This window comes from Gracilinanus agilis, chromosome 4 (assembly GCF_016433145.1).
Source record: "Gracilinanus agilis isolate LMUSP501 chromosome 4, AgileGrace, whole genome shotgun sequence".
Classification (NCBI taxonomy): domain Eukaryota; kingdom Metazoa; phylum Chordata; class Mammalia; order Didelphimorphia; family Didelphidae; genus Gracilinanus; species Gracilinanus agilis.
Window position 1 is genome coordinate 433,127,138 of NC_058133.1, and position 20,615 is coordinate 433,147,752.

The 20,615-nt window shown below is 33.5% G+C and overlaps 1 protein-coding gene across 1 annotated transcript in view; it reads right to left on the reverse strand.

Moving 5' to 3' along the window:
* Positions 1–258: 258 nt before the first annotated feature.
* Positions 259–20,615, reverse strand: part of LOC123246671 (protein unc-93 homolog A-like) — a 35,357-nt gene continuing 15,000 nt past the window's right edge. Inside the window, exons 5-8 of the mRNA XM_044675481.1 lie at positions 18,627–18,838; positions 13,188–13,323; positions 10,772–10,903; positions 259–545 (exon numbers count right to left, since the gene is read on the reverse strand). Coding sequence (XP_044531416.1) covers positions 259–545; positions 10,772–10,903; positions 13,188–13,323; positions 18,627–18,838 — 767 coding nt within the window. The remainder of the gene's footprint in view (positions 546–10,771; positions 10,904–13,187; positions 13,324–18,626; positions 18,839–20,615) is intronic.

The following is a 20,615-nucleotide window of genomic DNA, read 5'->3' on the forward strand; positions in this document are numbered from 1 at the left end:
TCCACCTACCATTCCTCCATTATAAAAAAATCCAAATGAATGTTTCTAGATCATTGAATAAATTCCTTGTGTTAGATCTATGGGAAACCATGATCAAGAATTACATAGGATGAAAAGGCATGATCTGAATCAACAGAGGGAGGGAAAACACATCCATGAGATCATAAGATGAAGTATTGTTACCAATGTTGAAATTGTTCTGAAAAAAACATTTAATATTTTGGTACTGCTATGAAGAAAACCATTCTCTGAGTCTTCTTACATTGTCATCTCAAGCTCCTCATCATGTTCATGTTTTATACTATCTGATGTTTCTTCTCTTTTATTTAAGTCTTTTTCATCATAAGGCTGGTCTTGTTCCAGGCTTTCGATAGTCCCATATAATAGCATTGACAAAATCAGTATTACCATTAGGATATATAGCTTTATGCTGACACACAATGATGTGCTATATCCAAAAGCAATGACAAATCCAAGGGATTCCCAAAGGCGGTAATTGGCAAAAGCAGCTTCCTTGTTCTTCACAAATAAATCTCCATAGACAGCTGTTGGGGAAAAAAAAAAGAAAGAAATGATGAATCTGTTCTGAAAATGTGCTTCTAAAAATTATTTCTAAGATTAGGAACCCATATATTAGTATTCCCCAACTATTCTCATTGAAATTTTTTTTTCCATTTTGGCACTAGAAAAAATATTATTGATATATGTTCAAGTTAATTTTTTCCATGTTTCTCTAGAGGTGAAAAATGGTAATGTTATATCATTATCTGGGTCAAAAATAATATCTCAAAAACAAGGACAAATTAAAAAGGCCATAATAACATTTAGTAGCATTCATTTACCCATTAATTCACAGATTCACAAACCCACTTATATTTTAATTCCATGTTCAAGAACTTTGAATTCTCTTTGTCAGATCTTAATCTTTTATCTTTGCATTTTTCTCTATGCTTTATGATCCAGTACCATGGCCCTTTGTGCCCAGCAGTAGTTTTAATTTCTAGATATATATATAGCTATGATATTATGCTGCCCTCCAATAAAATGCATGTTCTTAAAATAATATTGCATCTCCTTTAAAGGACTGCTAGGTGTGCTAGCTGCTAATCTAGTATAAAGGAGGTATATTTTCCTTACTCTTAGGAAAAGAAGAAAAATTATTCTCTGAGAAGATAAGGAGTGTTTATCGAAGCTTGGTATTCCTATAGCTTTGTCAAATTGAGTCCTTGTTTTGAAAATAAAAATGAAAGCTAAACAGAAACAGGTCAGTTAACATTACAAACAAGAACTAGTAGAATGGGAAATTCAGTTCCATGAAAAAGGAGGCAATATGAACATGATGTCATTTCTTACAAATGTCCTGAGACCACCAAAACTGGCTGATGAGACCTCTATAACTTTTAAATTTTCCTCAGTTATTTGTTATTGTGATTCCTAATCCACTATGATTTACTCTAGGAAAAAATCTTTAAAACATCAGAAAATTTCTTTTACTATTTTAAGGGATATGACATGGGATTAAAGAAAAAACTGTCTTCCCTCTGCAAGGTTACAGCATTTTGAGGGGAATTGGGTTTAGAATGGAGAGACTAAGAGCTAGAAACCAGAAGGAAATACCAGGTTCTTTTTTTATTATCATGCAAAACATTTCCATATTGCTCATTGTTGTAGGAGCACACTCATAAAAAACCAAAACCCCAAAATAAGATAGCATGCTTTGATCCACATCCATCTGACTCTAACAGTTCTTTCTCTAGGGGTAGATAGCATTCCCCATTATAAGTCTTTCAGAATTGTCCTAGATCATCGCATTGCTGAAAGGAGCCAAATTTTCATAGTTGACCATCATACAATATTGCTGTTACTGTGTACAGTGTTCTCCTGGCTCTGCTTATTTCATTCTGCATCAGTTCCTGCAGATCTTTCTAGCTTTTTCTGAAACCATCTTACTTATTGTTTCTTATAGCACAATAGTATTCCATCACCAACATGCACTACAATTTGTTCAGCTATTTCCCAATTGATAGACATCCCTTCAACTTACAATTCTTTCTCACTACAAAAAGAATTGGTATAAACATTTTTGTACAAACAAGTCCTTTCCCTCTTTTGTTGATCTCTTTAGAAGTCAGGCTCAGTTGTGATATTATAGGATCAAAGTGTATGCATAGTTTTATAGTTCTTTGGGCATAGTTTCTAATTGCCCTCCAGAATTGTTGGGTCAGTTCACAACTGCAACAATGCCTTAGTGTCCCAATTTTGTCACTCCCCCTCCAAAATTTATCACTTTCCTTTACTATCATAATGGTCTATCTAATAGGTATGTGGTTATACCTCAGCATTATTTTCATATAGATTTCTGTAATTGAGAGTGATTTACAACATTTTTTTTCATGTGCTTATTGATGGCTTTGATTCTTTCATCTGAAGAGTTCATTTCATATCTTTTGACCATTTGTCAATTGCAGAGTAAAACCAGGTTATTTTGTGAAATTCATTTTTAGTTTCTAATGCAGATGAAAATGACCAAGAGAAGCAGGTAACATTAGCTAGCATTTTTTATAGTGCTTTAAGGTTTGCAAAGTACTCATCTTGTATGACTTCATTTGCTCCTCACAAAAACCCCATGAAAGAGGTACTATTATTATCCCCATTTTAGAGAGAATGGAACAGAAATTGAGGAATTTTCAGGGACAAGCTCTGGTTCACACAGCTAGTAAGTAGCTCAGAGAAGATTTGAACACAAGTCTTCCTGATTCAAAGTCCAATGCTCTATTCACTGTACTATCATGTAGATACCTTTTTAATTTGAACTGGAAGGGGAAGAAGAGGAAGACCTTATCTTATCAATTAACAGACTTCTGTTTAAATGAACATATGGCATCTAAGCACTGACATAGAGTTAATAAACTTTTATCCTTTCACTTTCATCTATACTTCTGAAATAGAGAGAATGAGCCCTCTCTTTCAGAACTCTCAAACATACCTTCCTGAACAGAAGGTTGTTTTTCCTCTCCTTGCCTAAGGGCACCTGCCAACCGACTACTTAGCAGCTGTGAATCTGGCAGCTGTGCAATCTCATGTCTTAAATGCCAAAATCTTTTGAGAATTATCTAAAATAATCAAACAGTGCAAAGTACTAGGATTAGTATCCTCCTGGGAACATTTTTAAACCCTTTCATTTCTTTTTTTTACCAAAGTCTTTAAAATTCAGTCCAAAAATAGAGACAAAAAGAGGGAAATTTTAATTGAGAGCCTTTATGTAATATGGTATTGGTTATATTTTTAATGCCATTTACCCCTTTATAGTTTAAAAGAGCTGAAACTAGATACAATTATTATTTGGTTTGTTACCCAACCTAATGTTGTGGGAAAGTTGATTTTTAATCTAAAATGCTTCTATTTTTAATCTTACATGACTTGTCCATGCAATTTCAATTTTGGTTTAATTGTGACATCACTGAATGAGACCAATCATTAAGACAAGATAAGACATTTCTTTGACTCTCTAGTTCTGCTCACCCAAAATAGAGATTCTATAATGTGAAGAAATGGGTTATGAATCGAGAGACCTAAATGGCAATCTAGGTTCTGCCATATCCAACTACTGAAATTAACCATATTAATTAGTCAATGACAAGTTATAATACACTCTATGTGCCAGGCATTGTGCTAAGTACAACTCATTTAATCTCTAAGAAAATTCAATTTTCTTATGTATCAGATGACTATTAGACTTGATTTCTTAGGTGCTTTATATCTCTAAAATGTTGTGATTCTTGAATTCCAGAAATTAGAACCTGTAGAAAAGGACCTTAGGAAGGGGAAGGGAGAGCTAAAGCTTCAATTATTGTGGGATCTCTGAATTCAAATTCAGATGAACAGTTCTGAAAGAGGGAAAAATTGAGAAGTAAAGTAAGAAGAGGATACTCTGTCCCAAGACTTGGAGATTGTACACTCCTTAAATGCCAACTAATTAAAAGAATAGGGTGTTGAGTTGACTAAATAGAATTGATTGGAGTGCTTGATTGGAAACAATATGACAAAAAACAAAGGCAGAAAAAGACCCTTCTCAATTCCACAAACTGAAAAGGCAAATCTGTCCATCTATGTAAGATTTTAGCCAGAGATACTCTTCTGATGAGACAGATGAATAAACTCATTATCCTCTTTCATCAGAGGCAGAAAATTGCCACTGTCTTCTAAGAGAATGTACTAAGAGGAAAGCCATAAAGAATCACATTTACCCACTGCTAGCAAAATATGTAAGTGGCTGATTGTATGCATAAGCATAAAAGAAGAGACTCGGGAGGTTGGTTACAAGTAAAATAATGAATACTATATTGCAGAAATATCTTACACATAGTAGGCACTCTATTAGGTTTATAGAATGAATAAGTAGACTATCCTCATATTCATAAATAAGTTAACCTTGGTTCAATAATCATTCAGAAAAAAGCAAATCTATTCTGTCAAGTTGTTGTGGAGAGGAAATTCCATTGGTTTATGTTATGGTGAGCAAAAAGAGACAATTTGGAGAAGAAAAGGAAACTTAAAATAGTATTGTTTTCTAGTTGTTGCTCTCATTTTCCTGGATGGACAAGGAAGTGAAATGTGAAAGACATTGAATTCTGCCCTATAAAAGAGAGACACAGATAATTTCATCATAAGGGAAACTTTGGAAATTTGTCCGGGGCACTCAAGTAGATTTGTGATCACATTGATTTGAATGTGTCTTGAAAAACATATGTTAAATATAGTAGACAGAGAAGTCACATTTTTTGGAGTCTGTCAGATCTGACTTATTCCCTTTAGCAGCTTATTGGACAAAGGAATATTTTTAGAAGGCATTTTATATCTTTAAGGTAGCACATTGGCTCATGAGAGTTTCCATGGCAATTTTGTCCATCTTTTATTAGCTATCAAAGTGGGAAAAAAAAGAGATAGAACTTGTCACACCCTTACAGCTCAAAGAGTTGAAGGAATTTCCAGAGCTCTGTGAGAAATAGTGTGACTAATTTCACAATTATGCTGTAAGGGGAATCACCTTTCCCAATTTTTATCCATTACACTTCTTGCCAGAGACTTATCTCTCACTTTATAATTGAGAGGTTATGACTGAAAAGGCAAATCCAACATAACACTGATCTTATATTACAATTATAAATAATATGATGCATAATTTATTTTCTTTTAAAAAGACAAGGAGATGAAAAATAGGACTGCAAATCTAACCCAAAGATTAATAGTAATTAAAGAGTGAGGAGAGGAAAATGTGATTTCAGAAATTTGGAATGATAACAAAAGTTACATGCAATTTCTGACCTCATATTGACTCTAACTCATTTATATTTAATGGACACAAAATTCTGAATATAGCATGGTATGTATTGGAAAGAACAAAGCAAATAGAGCCCAATTCAGTTAAGATGTTATTTAAAGCTAAGTCAAAACATAGGCTGAACTAATATTATAGCTAAAATTATTTTGATAATGATTTTAAGTCTGATTTTACTGGTTTTCCTCCCAAAAATTGTTTATTTGTAATTAAAGCAAGGAAAGAATCATTCTATTCAAATCAACTCCACTTAAATTTCCATTTATTAGACCTCAATTAATGTCCAATTGAGCAATAAGGATTTATCAAGCACCTGCCACATTACAAGCTTTGTGCTAAGTCTTTGGAACAAATAGACAAACATAAAGTAGTCTGTGCCCTCAAGAAACACATGTTCTGAAAGACAAATTAAAAATTAAATGGAAACTAAATCATCTAATTCCAACAAATGGGTGAGTCAAAGAACAAATTACAGAAACAACTAATAATTTCATTAAATTTCATTCATAAAAATGAAAATGAAGAGAAAAAATATCAAAACTCCTGGCATATAGCCAAAGCAGTACTAATTCACCGAACACTTAAATCATTAAAATAGAAAAAAAAAAAGCCAAAAAACCAAACAGGTCTATAAATTAGGCATACAATTAAAAAAAACTAGAAAAAGGATAAATGAAAAATCCCTAATTAAAGACTAAGTTTTAAATACTAAAAATTAAAGGAGAAAGTAATAAAATTGAAAGTAAGAGAGCCATTGAACTAATAAATAAGACTAGGAACTGGTTTTAAAAAATAAAATAGATAGAGCATTGGTTAACATGATTTAAAAAGGAAAAAAATTCAAATTACCAGTATCAAAAATGAGAAGGGTGAACTCACCACCAATTAAGAGGAAATTAAAGCAAACATTAGGAGCTATTTTCTCTAATTACCTGACAATCAATCTGACAATTTAGGTGAAATGGAGGAATATTTACAAATATATAAGTTGCCCAGATTAACAAAAGAGGAAGTGGAATATTTAAATAATTTCCTCTCCTAAAAAGAAATTAAACAAACCCATCAAATAACTCCCTAGAAAATATTGCCGGAGCCAGATTGATTCACAAGTGAATTCTATCAAATATTTAAGGAACAATTAATCCTAAAAACTAAAAACAAAACAAAAAAAACCTAAAAAAAAGTTTAAATTTAAACTGTTGAAAAATAGTCAAAGAAGTCCTACCAAATTCTTTTCATGACACAAATATGTTGTGAATACCTAAGTCAGGAAATACAAGAATAGAAAAGGTTATTATAATTCAATTTTCTTAATAAGTATCAATGCAAAAATCTTACATAAAATACTAGCAAAGAGACTATAGTAATATATCACAAGGATCATTCACTATGACTAGCCTCTTCTTACATTTCTCCACTTTCATTCTTTCCATCTTTTTGTAAATAAAGCTACTAAAAGTCATTTTGATTTAAGCTATAATATTTTTAAATTGGCAACCACAATATTACTTTAGAACTTTCATATTAGCATAAAAACCTAAATTTTAAATTCTTACTATTCCCTTGACATATGTGATTGTTTTTTTTCTTCCAGATGAATCTTGTTATTATTTTCTAGTTCTGTAAATTTTTGGTAATTTGATTGGCATGACACTGAATACATGAATTAATATAGGTAGAATTGTCATTCTTATTATATTGGCTCAGCCTGCCCATGAGCAATTAATATTTTTCCATTTGTTTAGATCTGACTTTATTTGTGTGAAAAGTGTTTTGTAATTACAGTGTTCATAAAATTCCTGTTTGTTTTGACAAGTGGTTTCCCAAGTATTTCTTGTTGTCTAGAATTATTGGACTTTGTTGGTAATATATAGAAATGCTGATGATTTATTTGGGTTTATTTTGTATTCCTGCACTTTTGCTACTTATTATTTCAACTAGTTTTTTAGTTTATCCTCTAGGATTCTTTAAGCATACCATCATATCATCCATAAAGAGTGATAGTTTAGTTTCCTCATTGCTAGTTTTAACTTCTTCAATTTCTGACTTCAATTCTAACCTCAGAAATGTACTTTGTGACATTGGAAAAACATTTTCCTTAGTTTCCTTAATTACAAAATGGGTATAACAATAGCATCTACCTCTCAGGTTTGTTGTCAAGATCAAATGAGATACTAATCACTTTAGCATTTAACACAATACCTGGCATATATTAGGTACAATATGAATGCTAGCTATTATTTTATTACAATTATTATTCTGGGGAGAAGAAGGTGGTAGTGGGGGCAACCTGTGCATTGGAGCAAGAGAGACATTAGTCAGTTAGACCAATTTGTATGTTTTTGCAACCATCTAGAAGAAAGATGAAGAGGGCCTCCACAAATTCAATGACTATGTAAAAGTAGTTGACAAATCTAAGATACTGAGGAAGCAGAATAAATAAGATTTAGCAACAGATTCTGTAAGTGAGGTGAGAGTAAGGGATCATAGATGACACCTAGGACATGAGACAGTGACTATCCCATTTCAAGTCAAAATGATTCTTTATAAGCAAGCTTCATATTTCTTTGACCCTTGATCACTATGTTTTTGAAAGTCTAATACTATCTTCTAGAGATGTCTATACCATAAAAATGAATTCTATAACAAATAATTCAAAGAAAGGAAGGAAAAAATCATCTGGTTTCATATTATGTAATTAGGATTTGCTCCCCAGAACTCTAAATCCCAGCTTCCTATGTTCCCTCTCACATTATGTGCTAATATAGGGAGGATATAAGTTTTGTGCAGTTCTGCCTCTCTCTCTCTTTTCCTGCAGACACAGTTGGGGAAGCTTTCTTTACTCAGGTTTTTACTTTTGTTCTTGTATTTTTCTACTTCAAGTGATTATTAATAAATCTTATAAAATATAATACTTGGGAGTTTTTGGATATTAAATTTAAATCTTACAATATGCTGAATGTATATGTGAGTAAAAATGTTTGGTCTAAACTACATCTGTACTTACTTTCATTTTTAATGTATAGATATTCTTGGAAAAGAAGAGAAACTGAACCTGTGATTTCATTGATTTAGTGAAGTCATAGATAAAGAAATTCCATTCATCCTGCAATTTGCATTCTTACAGAGATACTTTAAGTACACCAAAGGATCTAGTATGCATCTGAAAAGGATCTTCATTCAAGATTTTCCTGACTATTAGGCCAATTCTCCATCCACTAAATTTCATTGCCTCTCTAGTCTTTGCATGATGAAAGTGAGTTGATCAGGACAGCTAGGTGGCTCAATGGATTGAGATACAGACCAAAATATAGGAGGTCCTGGGTTCAAATTTGACCTCAGATATTTCCTGACTATGTGACCCTGGGCAAACCACTTAACTCCATTGCTTAGCTCTTACCACTCTTCTGTCTTACAGTTGTTGAATAGTATTGTTTCTAAGACAGAAGGTAAGGGTTTAAAAAAAAAGGAATTAAGAGGAGTCATTGAAGAATGGAGTCATATCTTTTTTTCCTATATCCTTCTCCAATACACATACAATACCTACATATGTATGTGTACATGCACACAAATATACACATACATAAGTACTAATACAGAAAATCAAGTATAGATCCATGTTCCTACTAAATGTTCATTAGAAGTTATTCCTACTCCAAGAAGTCAATAGACCATTTTAGTGATAGTGGAGTGGCAAAAATGAAATCTCTGAAAAAGGCGTCAGAGATCATCTAGTCCAAATCTCTCATGTCACAGAAGAATTGAGTTCTATAATGGTTAAATGTCTTGCCCTGGGTCATACAGTCAGTTTGTTATTGTTCTTTTGTCGTTTTTCAGTTGTGTCCAACTTCCCATGGTCCCATTTGGGGTTTTCTTGGCAAAGACACTGGAGAGGTTTACCATATCCTTCTCTAGTTCATTTTACAGATAAGGAAACTGAGACAAATGATTTGCTCAATGTCACACAGCTTTAAAGTGTCTGAGGCCAAATTTGAACTCAGAAAGGCCATTCTTCTTGACTTCAAACCTAGCATTTATGCACTGTGCTACCTAGTTGCCCCTTTACAACCAGCTAATTAATGTAAAAGGGACAGCCCAATCACCATTTTGAAATGTATCTAAGATTACAAAACATAAAGTTCTTCTACCATATAATTCTGGGATGCCATGAATAGATAATATTTTCTCATTATTTCCTCTTGCCTAAACCAATATTTATGTGGTTTTTCAGCATTATGAAAACATTTGCAAGAAGAGTTTCACTCTTGAGCCAAACTAAATAAATTATGGCATCTAGCCATGTATGTATTTGATCTGTTCTGTAAAACACTTCATTTAAAAGAAATTGAGTTGAGATTTATGACTGAAGCAAAAACAATGATATCTAAGGATATGTAATAAATTGGCATCAACTGTGTCTGTACTGGGGAAGTCAAAGGTTATTTGTTATCTTATTTGTCACTAAGTGAGATGCATTGAAGGTAGCATGTTTGTATCTTGAGTAAAGAGATAAGTCAGAGAGCAATAGATAATTCATGAACCTTTATGACTGGAAAGCTAAATAATCATTTAGTCTAAATCCTCCTATTCTCTATGCCCTCCAAAAATGGGTATTCTTCAAAGAATCTTTCCTAAGTCTTTTTCTCTTTTTTCCTATACATATTCTCTAAATGGCCTTATTAGTTCTCATGGATTTAATTATCATCTCCATGTAAAAAAAATCTTCATATCTAGCCCCTACCTATCCCCTGAGCTTTAGTCTCTTATCACTGGCTGCCTTTTTGATAATTCAAACTCGATGTCTCAGAGATATCTCAAATTCAACATATTCAAAACAGAACTTACCTCTTCCTCCCTCAACTCACATCCCTTTCAAATTTCCCCATTTCTGTTGAGATACCACCATTCTACCATTATCTCAAGTTCATGCCCTTGACATGATGCTTGTATTTTTACCCTTCCTCACACCATATATCCAATCTGTTGTGACAATAGACATTATTCTTTTTTCTCTATGCCCAAGAAAATTTTCTCTCTATTTCTCACACACAGCATTCCACCACCCTTCCAATCTTCTCCTAATAAAATTACTATTTTCCTTCTAATCACAACTCAACCACCACTTTCCACAAGAAACCTTTCATGAAAATCCCAACTGTTAGTACTTTCTCCTAAATATTTCATGAAACACCTTGTATTTATTTTTTATTATTCTCTTAACATGTATTCTGAATATAATTGTCATGTATTTCTTGCTTTCTAATTAGAACCTAAGCTAGAGTAGGGATCATTTCATTATTTGTAACCCCAAGATCTAATACAGAAGGGACTTAAATAATCACTGATGAAGTTGTTGTTTGATTTCTCTGATTTGCTCTCCCTCCTAGAAGTTATCATGGTCTGAAAGTACAGAAGATCAAGAATGGCACTTACCATTGTTTTGTGTTTGAATAACAGCATCTCCCATGCCCCAAAAGGCAGGAAATAAATAGAACAACATCTTATGTTTGGGATGAGGTCTCCACACCAAAAGGTAAAAGAAGCAGAAAAAGTGTATCACTGAACCTATAAGTTTAAAGAGAGAATTTTTTAAAAAGGGAAACAAATGGCTACTGAACATCAGTGAAAGAACAGAGGTGGAATTTAGATACATAGGATGAACTCTTTCCTTGATCTTTTTGTCTTTCTTGACTTAAATACTGTTTCCTCAAAATACTTCTAAGTGTTTTCTTTGTCCAATTTTCCTTCAATAAATATACAGGTTGGTGTGCACATTTCACTGAGTCTAAAGTGATACTTGGGCTTTTAAACTGTCCTTTTTAGGCTAAGAAAAAGCACAGATGCTACTAGGCTATACAATTTCTTACTAAGACAAACCTACCCTAGAGTTTCTAGATCTTTTTCAGCCACCATGGGGTTTTTTCCACTATCTTTTTTTTGCCTTTCTTTCTACTTTAAACACTTAGAATATGACCCAGCATATAGTAATGACTTCTTGATTGGCTGGCTAACTGATAGATTCATTGACTCTGAAGACTAACCTGAAAATATCCAAATAGGGGAACTTTGGGCCTGTGATAACCAATGGGTTAGTAAAGATCAAACTCAACAAGAGAGCTCATCAGCAATACCAAAGCCTGTAATTTTAGTACATAGGACAGTTGCCAGTATCAGAGCATTAAGGAGGAAAACAAAAGTAAGTTAAGTTTTAGAAACCGAGGGGGGAAAAAAGCTAAACTGAGGGTTCTTTCAACTATATCATGCTGCCTCACAAAGTTTCTGACAATCATGATTCTTATACCATGTCCACATCATGACTTCCTGCTCATTAGACATTTTGTTTCTTTTTAAAATGTAATAAATAATTCCTTTGAAACAGGAAATTACCTGCCCACATGCCTTTCTGCTGAATCTCTCCATTCTCTAACTCTTTTAAACCTCGATTGGATATGTTTCCAATTTCATAGTAAAATCATTCATACTGAGCACTATTCTTTTCTTTCTTGATATTCTTTATTAAAATAATGGGTAAAATAAAATCTATCAGATTTGTAACCTTAGATATAATCAGTAAAGGAAGTATGCTATTGCATAGCAGACTTGGAAGGAAGCCTACAACCATTTGTAGACATGAAAGCAGCAGTAAATATGCTTAGTAATAATCCTAATAATGGTATCTTATTAAATGAGCCTTTTCAGTCTTCCAATGTCCACATCAACATGCAAGGAAGCAAGAAGTAGGAAAAGAAGCTAGATTTAGACCAAGAAGACTGCCTTTGTTGACATCTTAACTCTACTACTTACTGTCTCTGTGACTTTAGAAAAGTCACTTCATCAGTTCTATACCTTAGTTTCTTCATCTGTAACATAAGAGGATTCTGCTAGGTAGTCTTCAAGATTCCTATCTGCTAAATTCATTTCAAAGTTTCTCCTCGATTTCAGTGGGGTCCTATACCATAATCTCACCCTCATATATCATCAGTGATGTTTGGGTAATTATGTTTGTTTCTGTCTGTTCTTAAAGGTTGTTCCTCATCCTGATCCACTATCTGGCAAAGTGTGCTATTAACCATGAAATGAATAATGTGAAAGAGTATGAATAGCTCTGAGCATTTCTATAAGGATCTAATGAGCTAATTGATATATGTATAGTGCTCTGTAAAAAAGTATAAATTTTATATAGAATAACAAAGTACGCATTCTGCTGATATAATAATCATAATAAGGAACTTATATATATATATATGCGTGTGTGTGTGTGTGTGCACATCAGCATGTTTAAATAAAGTGCTTTCTAAACAACATCCCTGATAGTCTCCTAAATTTGCAAGTCTCCTAAGAGTTGGATGGGACCTTAGATTTGATCCAGTCCAGAGGTGTCAAACACATGGCCTCTGGGTCATGTGGCCCACAATATTCCCAAGTGCAAGGGAATCATATTAAAATGTGATTGGGAAGTATTTATCACAATAAATAAACAAATGATAGAACATAGATGACACCATTATGTGATTTTCTGAGTCAATATGCTGCTGCAGAGATACTTACATACAGTTTAGTGGGCCCTATTTATTTTTGAGTTTGACACCACTGACTTGGTCTAAAACCCTCATTTTACAACCAAAAAACAAAAACAAAAAACAAAGCCCAGAGAAAAGAAAAGGGAAGTAACTTTTCCCCATTTAAATGAATTAGAAGAGACCCAACAAAAAGTTAAACCCAGTCTTTCTCAATTCCAAGGCTGAAGTTCTTTCCCCACCAAGCTGTCTGAGGTGTTAGAAGCATCATTTCCAGGTATAAAAGATGGTACCTTATTTACTATTATATACAAAAAAACCCTATTACATACCTACTCCATACAAAGCTATTCTGCCAGTGTACTGGGATATCTTTCCATACAACAAAGAACTGAAGGAAGTGGTGGCCGAAAAGCAGATCATTGTATAACCAACATATTGAATCCCCAAAGCACAGGTGACATATGACTGAAGAGAAAAGAGACAAACATTAAAAAATTATTCTACTGGAATACGATTGTCCATAAGAAATGACAAAGATGATTATAAATAAAACCCAGCAAAGACTTATGTGAAGTGATACAAAGTGAAGTAAGCGAGAGAACATTGTACACTGTAACAACAATAGTGTATGATGATCAGCTATGAAGAACTTAACCATTATCAACAAGATAAGGAGCCAAGATAACTCCAAGAGACTCATGGCAAGGTCTAAGGTCTTTGTCATTAATAGAGCAGTTAGAAGCAGTATACATAGAAAGAGGGCAAAGGTGTGAGTTAAATATGATGGGATGATTTCTTAAAAAATAAAATTAGGAAGTAAGAAAGAGGAATGTGATAGAAGAAGGGGGAAGAAAGAACTAGAATGGTGTAAATTATCTAGCATAAAAGAATCATGAAAAGGCTTTTACAGTGAGGGGGAATACATGGGATATGAGGAGGGGAGCACTTGAACCTTACTCTCATCAGAATCAGCCCAAAGAGGAAAGAACATACCCAATCAATTGGTCATAGAAAACTGTCTTTCCCTACCGAATAGTAGAGGGGGAATGCTAATAGAAAAGAGGATAAATTTGGGGATGTGGTAGTCAAAAGCTAAAAATTTTTGAGAATGGACAGAACTGAAGGAGAGGGAAAAGGATAAACAGGGTGGCAATAGTATGGAGAGTAATATATAGTAATTGTAATTCTGAAAAAATTTATGAAAAGTCTCTCTAATAAAGGCCTCATTTCTCAGATACATAGAGAAATGAATCTAATGTATAAGAATACAAATAATTTCCCAAATGATAAATGCTTAAAAATATAAAGAGGCAGTTCTCAGACAAAGTAATTAAAAATTTCTGTAATCAAGTAAAAAAAGTCCTAAATCTCTATTGGTTAGAGAAATGCAAATTAAAACTGTGAGGTACTACTGCACACCTATCATATTGGTTATTATGACAGAGAGAAAATGATAACATTTGGAGGGGATATGGGACAATTGAGATAGCATAGCACATTGTTGGGAGAGTTGTGAACTCATTCAACCATTTAGGACAGCAATTTGGACCTTTGCCCAAAGGGCTATAAAACAGTACATAACCTTTAACCCAGCAATACCATTATTAGGTTTGTATTCCAAAGAGATTGTAAAAAGGAGAGGAAAGACATATGTACAAAAATTTTTTAAATACCTCTTTTTGTAGAGGTAAAGAACTGGAAAATGAGGGAGTATCTATCAATTGGGGAATGGCTGAATAAGTTGTAGAATATAACTATAATGGAATACTATTCTACTGTAAGAAATGATGAACAGAAGGAATTCAGAAAAACCTGAAAAGAGTTATATGAACTGAAGAAGAGTGAAGTAAGCAGAACAAGGAGAACATTGTATGTAATAACAGCAATACTACAAAATGAACAACTGTAAATAACTATTCTCAGTAAAAATAATCCCAAAGGACTCATGATAAGAGATACCATCTGCTTCCAGAGAAAGAACTGATAACAATTTGAATCCAAATCAAAGCAAACTTTTTTCACTTTGTTTCTTAAAATTTTCTGTTCACATTTCCTTCTACAAAAAAAATGATTAGTTTGGGAAAATGTTTTAAATGATTGCACATGTAAAGTTTGAATCAGATTGCTTACCACCTCAGTTGGGGGCAGGGAAGGAAGGGAGACAAAAAATTTAAGACTTAAAATTCTTTTTTTTTAAAATGTTGGAAACAGTTTACAATGTAATTGTGCAAAAATCAAACTAAATTAACATTTAAAAAATAGAGAACATTGCAAAAAGGAACTTTCCTTAACATGATAAATAGCATCTATCTAAAACAATCAGCAAATATTATATGGAGATATGCTGGAAGGGGACACATTCCAATAATATTTGAGATGAAGCAAGGATGCCTATTATTCCCACTGCTAGTGAATATTATACTGGAAATGCTAGCTATAGCAATAAGAAAAAGAAATTGAGTGAATTAGAATAGGCAATGAGGAAAGAGAGTTATCACTTTGCAAGTGATATAATGATATATTTAAAGAATCCCAGAGAACTAACTAAAAAACTAATCAAAATAATTAATAATTTAGCAAAGTTGCAAGATATAAAATAAACCCATTTAAATCATAAGCATTTCTATGTACCACCAACAAAGTCCAGCAGTTAGAAATAGAGAAATTCCATTCAGAATCCCTGAAGACAATATAAAATATCTGGTAGTGTATGTACCAAAACGAATCCAGCAACTATATGAACACAATTACAAAACACTTTGCACACAAATAGTCAGACATGAACAACTGAAAAAAACATAATTGCTTATGAGTATGCCATGCCACTATAATAAAATTGGCAATTCTGCCTGAATTAATTTACTATTCAGTGCCCTACTAATCAAACTACCCCAAAATTATTTTCATGTAGCTAGAAAAAATAATAACAAAATTCATCTGGAAAAACAGAAGGTCAAGAATATCAAGGGATTTAATGTAAAAAAAACAAATGATGGAGGCCTAGATGTATGAAAGTAAAATGTATAATTCTGATTACAGTAAGGTAAAAGTGTTTTCTTCAAACAAAACCTATGCAACCAAGATTAGAAGGGAAACAAATAACTGGGGGGGGGGGGAAGCTTTATAGCAAGTAGCTCTGGTAAATGTCTCATTTCTCAAATATATGTAAAACTGGAAGGTGTTATGTTTAGGATTTATTTAGTTTTATTAAGAATAAGTTTTAAGGTCAGAGAAAGGGGTGTGCCCACTTTACTACTTCCCCTTTAAGAAAGGAGATAGAAAAAGGTTGCTGTGGGCTCTTTAAGAAACTAGAAGGAAGAGAGTGACATTTGGGAATTCTGGGGCTCTCTCTGGAACTTCCTCTCTGGAGGTAGTTGCTAGAGGATTTGCTCAGGGAAGATCTGTTATTTCTTTTAGAGAGAGTTAATTTTGAGAAGTTGATTTAACATCTAAGAAACTGAAGAAGAGTTGGTTGGAGTGAGAGCTTTTCTCTCAAAGAGAGAAAGAGCTGTCAGGGGCTCTGTTCCCTCTGACTTGAATAGTGGCAGTGCCTGCCTCTGTCAAGAAAGGCTGATAGCCTAGAGATTCTAACAACCATATTTGGCAGTTAGCTTCAAGTAATTTGTTAATTTTCATAGATATTTTAAGGAGGTTAATATAAATTTAAGTTCATCTATTAGAATAAGTGTAGTTAGATAGAAATTGGGTTTTAGACAGTTGAGAATAGTTTAAGGAGGTTCACCTTGGTGAACAAGAAGAAAATCTGTGAGGATTTAGACTGGGGGGGGGGAGGTTGATTTAGAAACATTAGACTTAGGATAAAAGATTTCCTGTTTATTCCTACCTCCTTTATCCTGTCCCTTTGTGTTCTCATAGATATAATTACATAAGCGTTGAATTAAGCTGTGTCCAACATTTCATCTACTGCCTTCAAATAGGTTGCCCTGACAGCTTTAGCTTATCTATATTACCTGATCACGATTAACTGACGATCAATATTAAAACCTCATACAAGATCAATATTACCAATAACAAATTTCTAAGCGTACAAGTCATTCCTCAATTGATAAATGGTCACATGTCATTGTGTTCAAACATCTGTCCAAGCTACATATATAAAAGGACCAAATCTATGGGTCTTCCATTCAACTGCCTCTAGCAGTAGCAACAGGCATTCATATCTACTTATTTTTCTTGTATGAATAGTTAAGTCAAAAATTTTTTTTAATTCCTTACCTTCCATCTTAGAATCAATGATATGTATTGATTCCAAGGAAGAAGAGCAATAAGGACTAGGCAATGACTTGGCCTGCCCTGGGTCACACAGCTAGGAAGTGTCTGAGGCCACATTTGAACTCTAGGCTTAAGTCAAAATCTTGAAAGTAATTATGTTTTTAATAAATGAGAGGCCTTCCAGCATTTCAAGTCTTGATACAGTAAGGATGTCATCCACAAACAAAAGCATGTGGAAGATGTAACCATCTACCATAAATCTCTCATCCATTTGAACAAATGCATTGGAAATTCTTCACGAATTTCCTTTTGTCAAATCCTTTTGGTGAACCTTTTGTGTAATTGGAAATGTTGTACCTTTGAACTACATTACCCAGGAGCCCACTGACTTCCTGTTGTTACAAGATGACGTACACAGGAGATAAATTCAGTGGATTTCCGTGTCTAGCTCTCTATTCCTTCCTATGAGGGCAGCTGTGAATGCAGGACTTTTGAACAAGTAGGTTAGCTTGGGCACATGGTTTTATTTTGTTAATTTTTTATTCCTTTACTTGTAATGATTATTAATAAATATTATAAAATATAATATTCCAAGTTACTGCTTCATTTTAATTTTTTAACATTTTTATTTAATTTAATAAATTTAATCAATAAGTTTAATAAAACAATTTAATAAAAATAATAATTTTATTTATTATTCTTTTTAATTTTTATACTTTGTGCCACTCTTTTGTTAAGAGAGTTTTTATTAATTTTTCCTTTTTTTAAGGAAAAGGAGCAATATTATTTTTCAGTAAGAGACCCTTTGCTGTGCAGGCTGTCAGTGAGAGACCCCCTTGGCACTTGGTGACAGTTAGAAGGGTGTGGTTGAGTGTGGTTTGTAGGCTGCAGACTGTTGGAAAGGGTTTTTGGTCTCTGGGTTACCCGGGGAGAGGAACAGGAGTTTCTGGCTCTCTCTGAGACCAGTTTCTGGCTCTGTCTCTCTCTCTCTCTGAGACTGGTATTTTTTTTCGTAAGGCCTTAACAGCCTTATTGATTATTGATTATTAATAACCTGGGTAGATAAGGTATATAGATAGTGGTTATATTATTAAATAGTGAGAATAGGAGAGAAAGTGAGGGCTTCAGCCTAGCAGAAGAGACTGCTCTCTGAGGCAGATAGATTTAGGGTTTTTTTAAGAGAAATTTAGTTAGGATTGGGATCTGGAGTATAATTACAAGCTACTGTGAGATTATTTTCACTTTCCTCCTTCCTATTTCTTGTCCATATTTTCCTAATAATAAAACTAAGTGTTTTGTGTTTAATAAACTGTGCACTGGTTCTTGTTCAAACTCTTAACCCCAAAATTTAACCCTTCACAGTTTGAGTCCTCATTTGAAATTAATAATTATAGGAAAAAACATTGAGGACTCACAGTTGCCTGTGACTGCCTCACATCTCAGCAGAATACATTTAAGTTATTGGTAGAAGTAGCACACACAATATTATCATTAGTTATGGTACCAATATATGATTTTTTTTATCTTTTCCATACCTTTGTATAATCACCAGAAAGGAATCCTTGTTCAAATCCACTATACATAGTCAGAGGAATGAGGAGAACCTGCCGCCTATCTTTAAGATGCTGGAAAGTTGCCAGTATATTAGACCAAAAAGATTCACCTTTGTTTTCTTCAGTTTCTGATTCATCATTTGGAATATGATCAAGAAATACAGCTACCAGTATTACTGCCAAAATACCACTTCCTATGGAGACAAAAGGAACCTGATGTGACAAGTGCAATCCAAATATGGCTTTTTTGTGTGTGAAAATTTGACTGGCACAGAATATTGGACCCAGACTTTTTAGAACAATGACTCTTTCTAGAGTCCAGTAGCAGTCTGAGAATACCTAAAAGGTATATGAATTAGCTAATAATGAACAGAAATATAATATATACTAACCTGAAGAGCACTTTTTAAAGGAATTTACATCAAATTCCCCTAAACTAGGGGTATTCAAATGGGGAGGCTAGATGCCAATTCATTGGGGAGACTATGGAAACAATTTATGCTTGAGGGAAAAATTAGATTATATGATCACTAATGCTCTTCCATTTCTAACATTCTAAGAATCCACGGGATTATTTTTTTCTTTACTTTATACTTACTCCTATTGTCATTTATATATGGGGGCAACTGGGTGGTTCTGTGGATTGAGGGCGAAACCTAGAGATGGGTTTAAATTTGGCCTCAGACACATTCTAGCTCTTAATGTTTTTCCATGGAACCAATACACAGAATTGATTCTGTTCGATTAAAATTGTGAGACGCCATAAATTTAATGATTTTATGATTATTTATTGATAGATGGGAGAAGGGAAGGAATGAGAGAGAACAGAGATAAATTACTTAGAGAAGTTTTTAGACTACTCTGTCCACCCACTGACTCTAACATGTCATGCCTCCCAAGTCAGCTATCTCCTTTCTCCATTGCCTGGGCTACCCAAGGTGCAGTCCAGAGGACATCCAGCCAGCATCCTGCCTCAGGATCCCTTTGCTCTATTCCAGACTTTTCCTGCTAGTTACATGGGGCACCTGAGCTTCTATTCTATCCTCAGGATCAAGGTTCCCTCAAAAATTTCCTTCACACAATTCTAAGACAGAAGTTAAGTTAAAAAAAGAAATATATTTACTCTTTTCCTTTTTTACACAATATATACGTATACAGACAGACAGAATATATACATATATACATATGTGTGTATGTTTAACTTCCTTCTAGTTTGTTCCAATAGCTTTTACATTTCATTACTGGGGAAAACTAGAGTATGACAATTTTTAGGTAACTGGAAATGAGATTACCCTGATTATGCCCTCTTTTAGAAGTTTTATGAAGTTCATTATGCCTAGTTTCAGCACTGACAACTGGGGATCCACATTTTTAAGTACTGCTTCATTTAGAGCAGTTCTGCTTCATTTAGAGCAGTTCTCCTTCATTCCCAATCTTCATTTCTTATGGCTAAGCCAGTCAGTGAAGTTTTCATTATCAAATATATCTTTACCACCTGCCACTAACTCTGTGTCCTCCTAAATACCATGTAAATACTAAGGTGGTAATGAATTAGAATAAAATTTTATTAATAACTATTTGGAAGTCTCAACAGATTATGTTCACTATGATTTCACTGCTCTCTCATATTTATTATTCAAAGGTATTATATTTTGCTAGATATTCTATGAAAAGGTCTCCTTCAGTTCACATTCCCAAGTTATTCACACTATTCTCTCTCACAGACATCTTTTAAAATTGTGTTAAATTTATTTTTGTTACATTAATGTACCTAGTTAATTCCCTCCATTCCCTGCCCCTATATCTCATAGATTTCTAATTACTATAGTACATTTCTAAGTCAACTATAAAAGCTGACTTTCCCTTTATATAAACACCATTGAGGAATAATTCTCTTATTTCCATCTGTGCATAGAATTCTTTTCCTAGGGGATGTCCCTTGATTGGGGAATGGCTGAACAAATTGTGGTG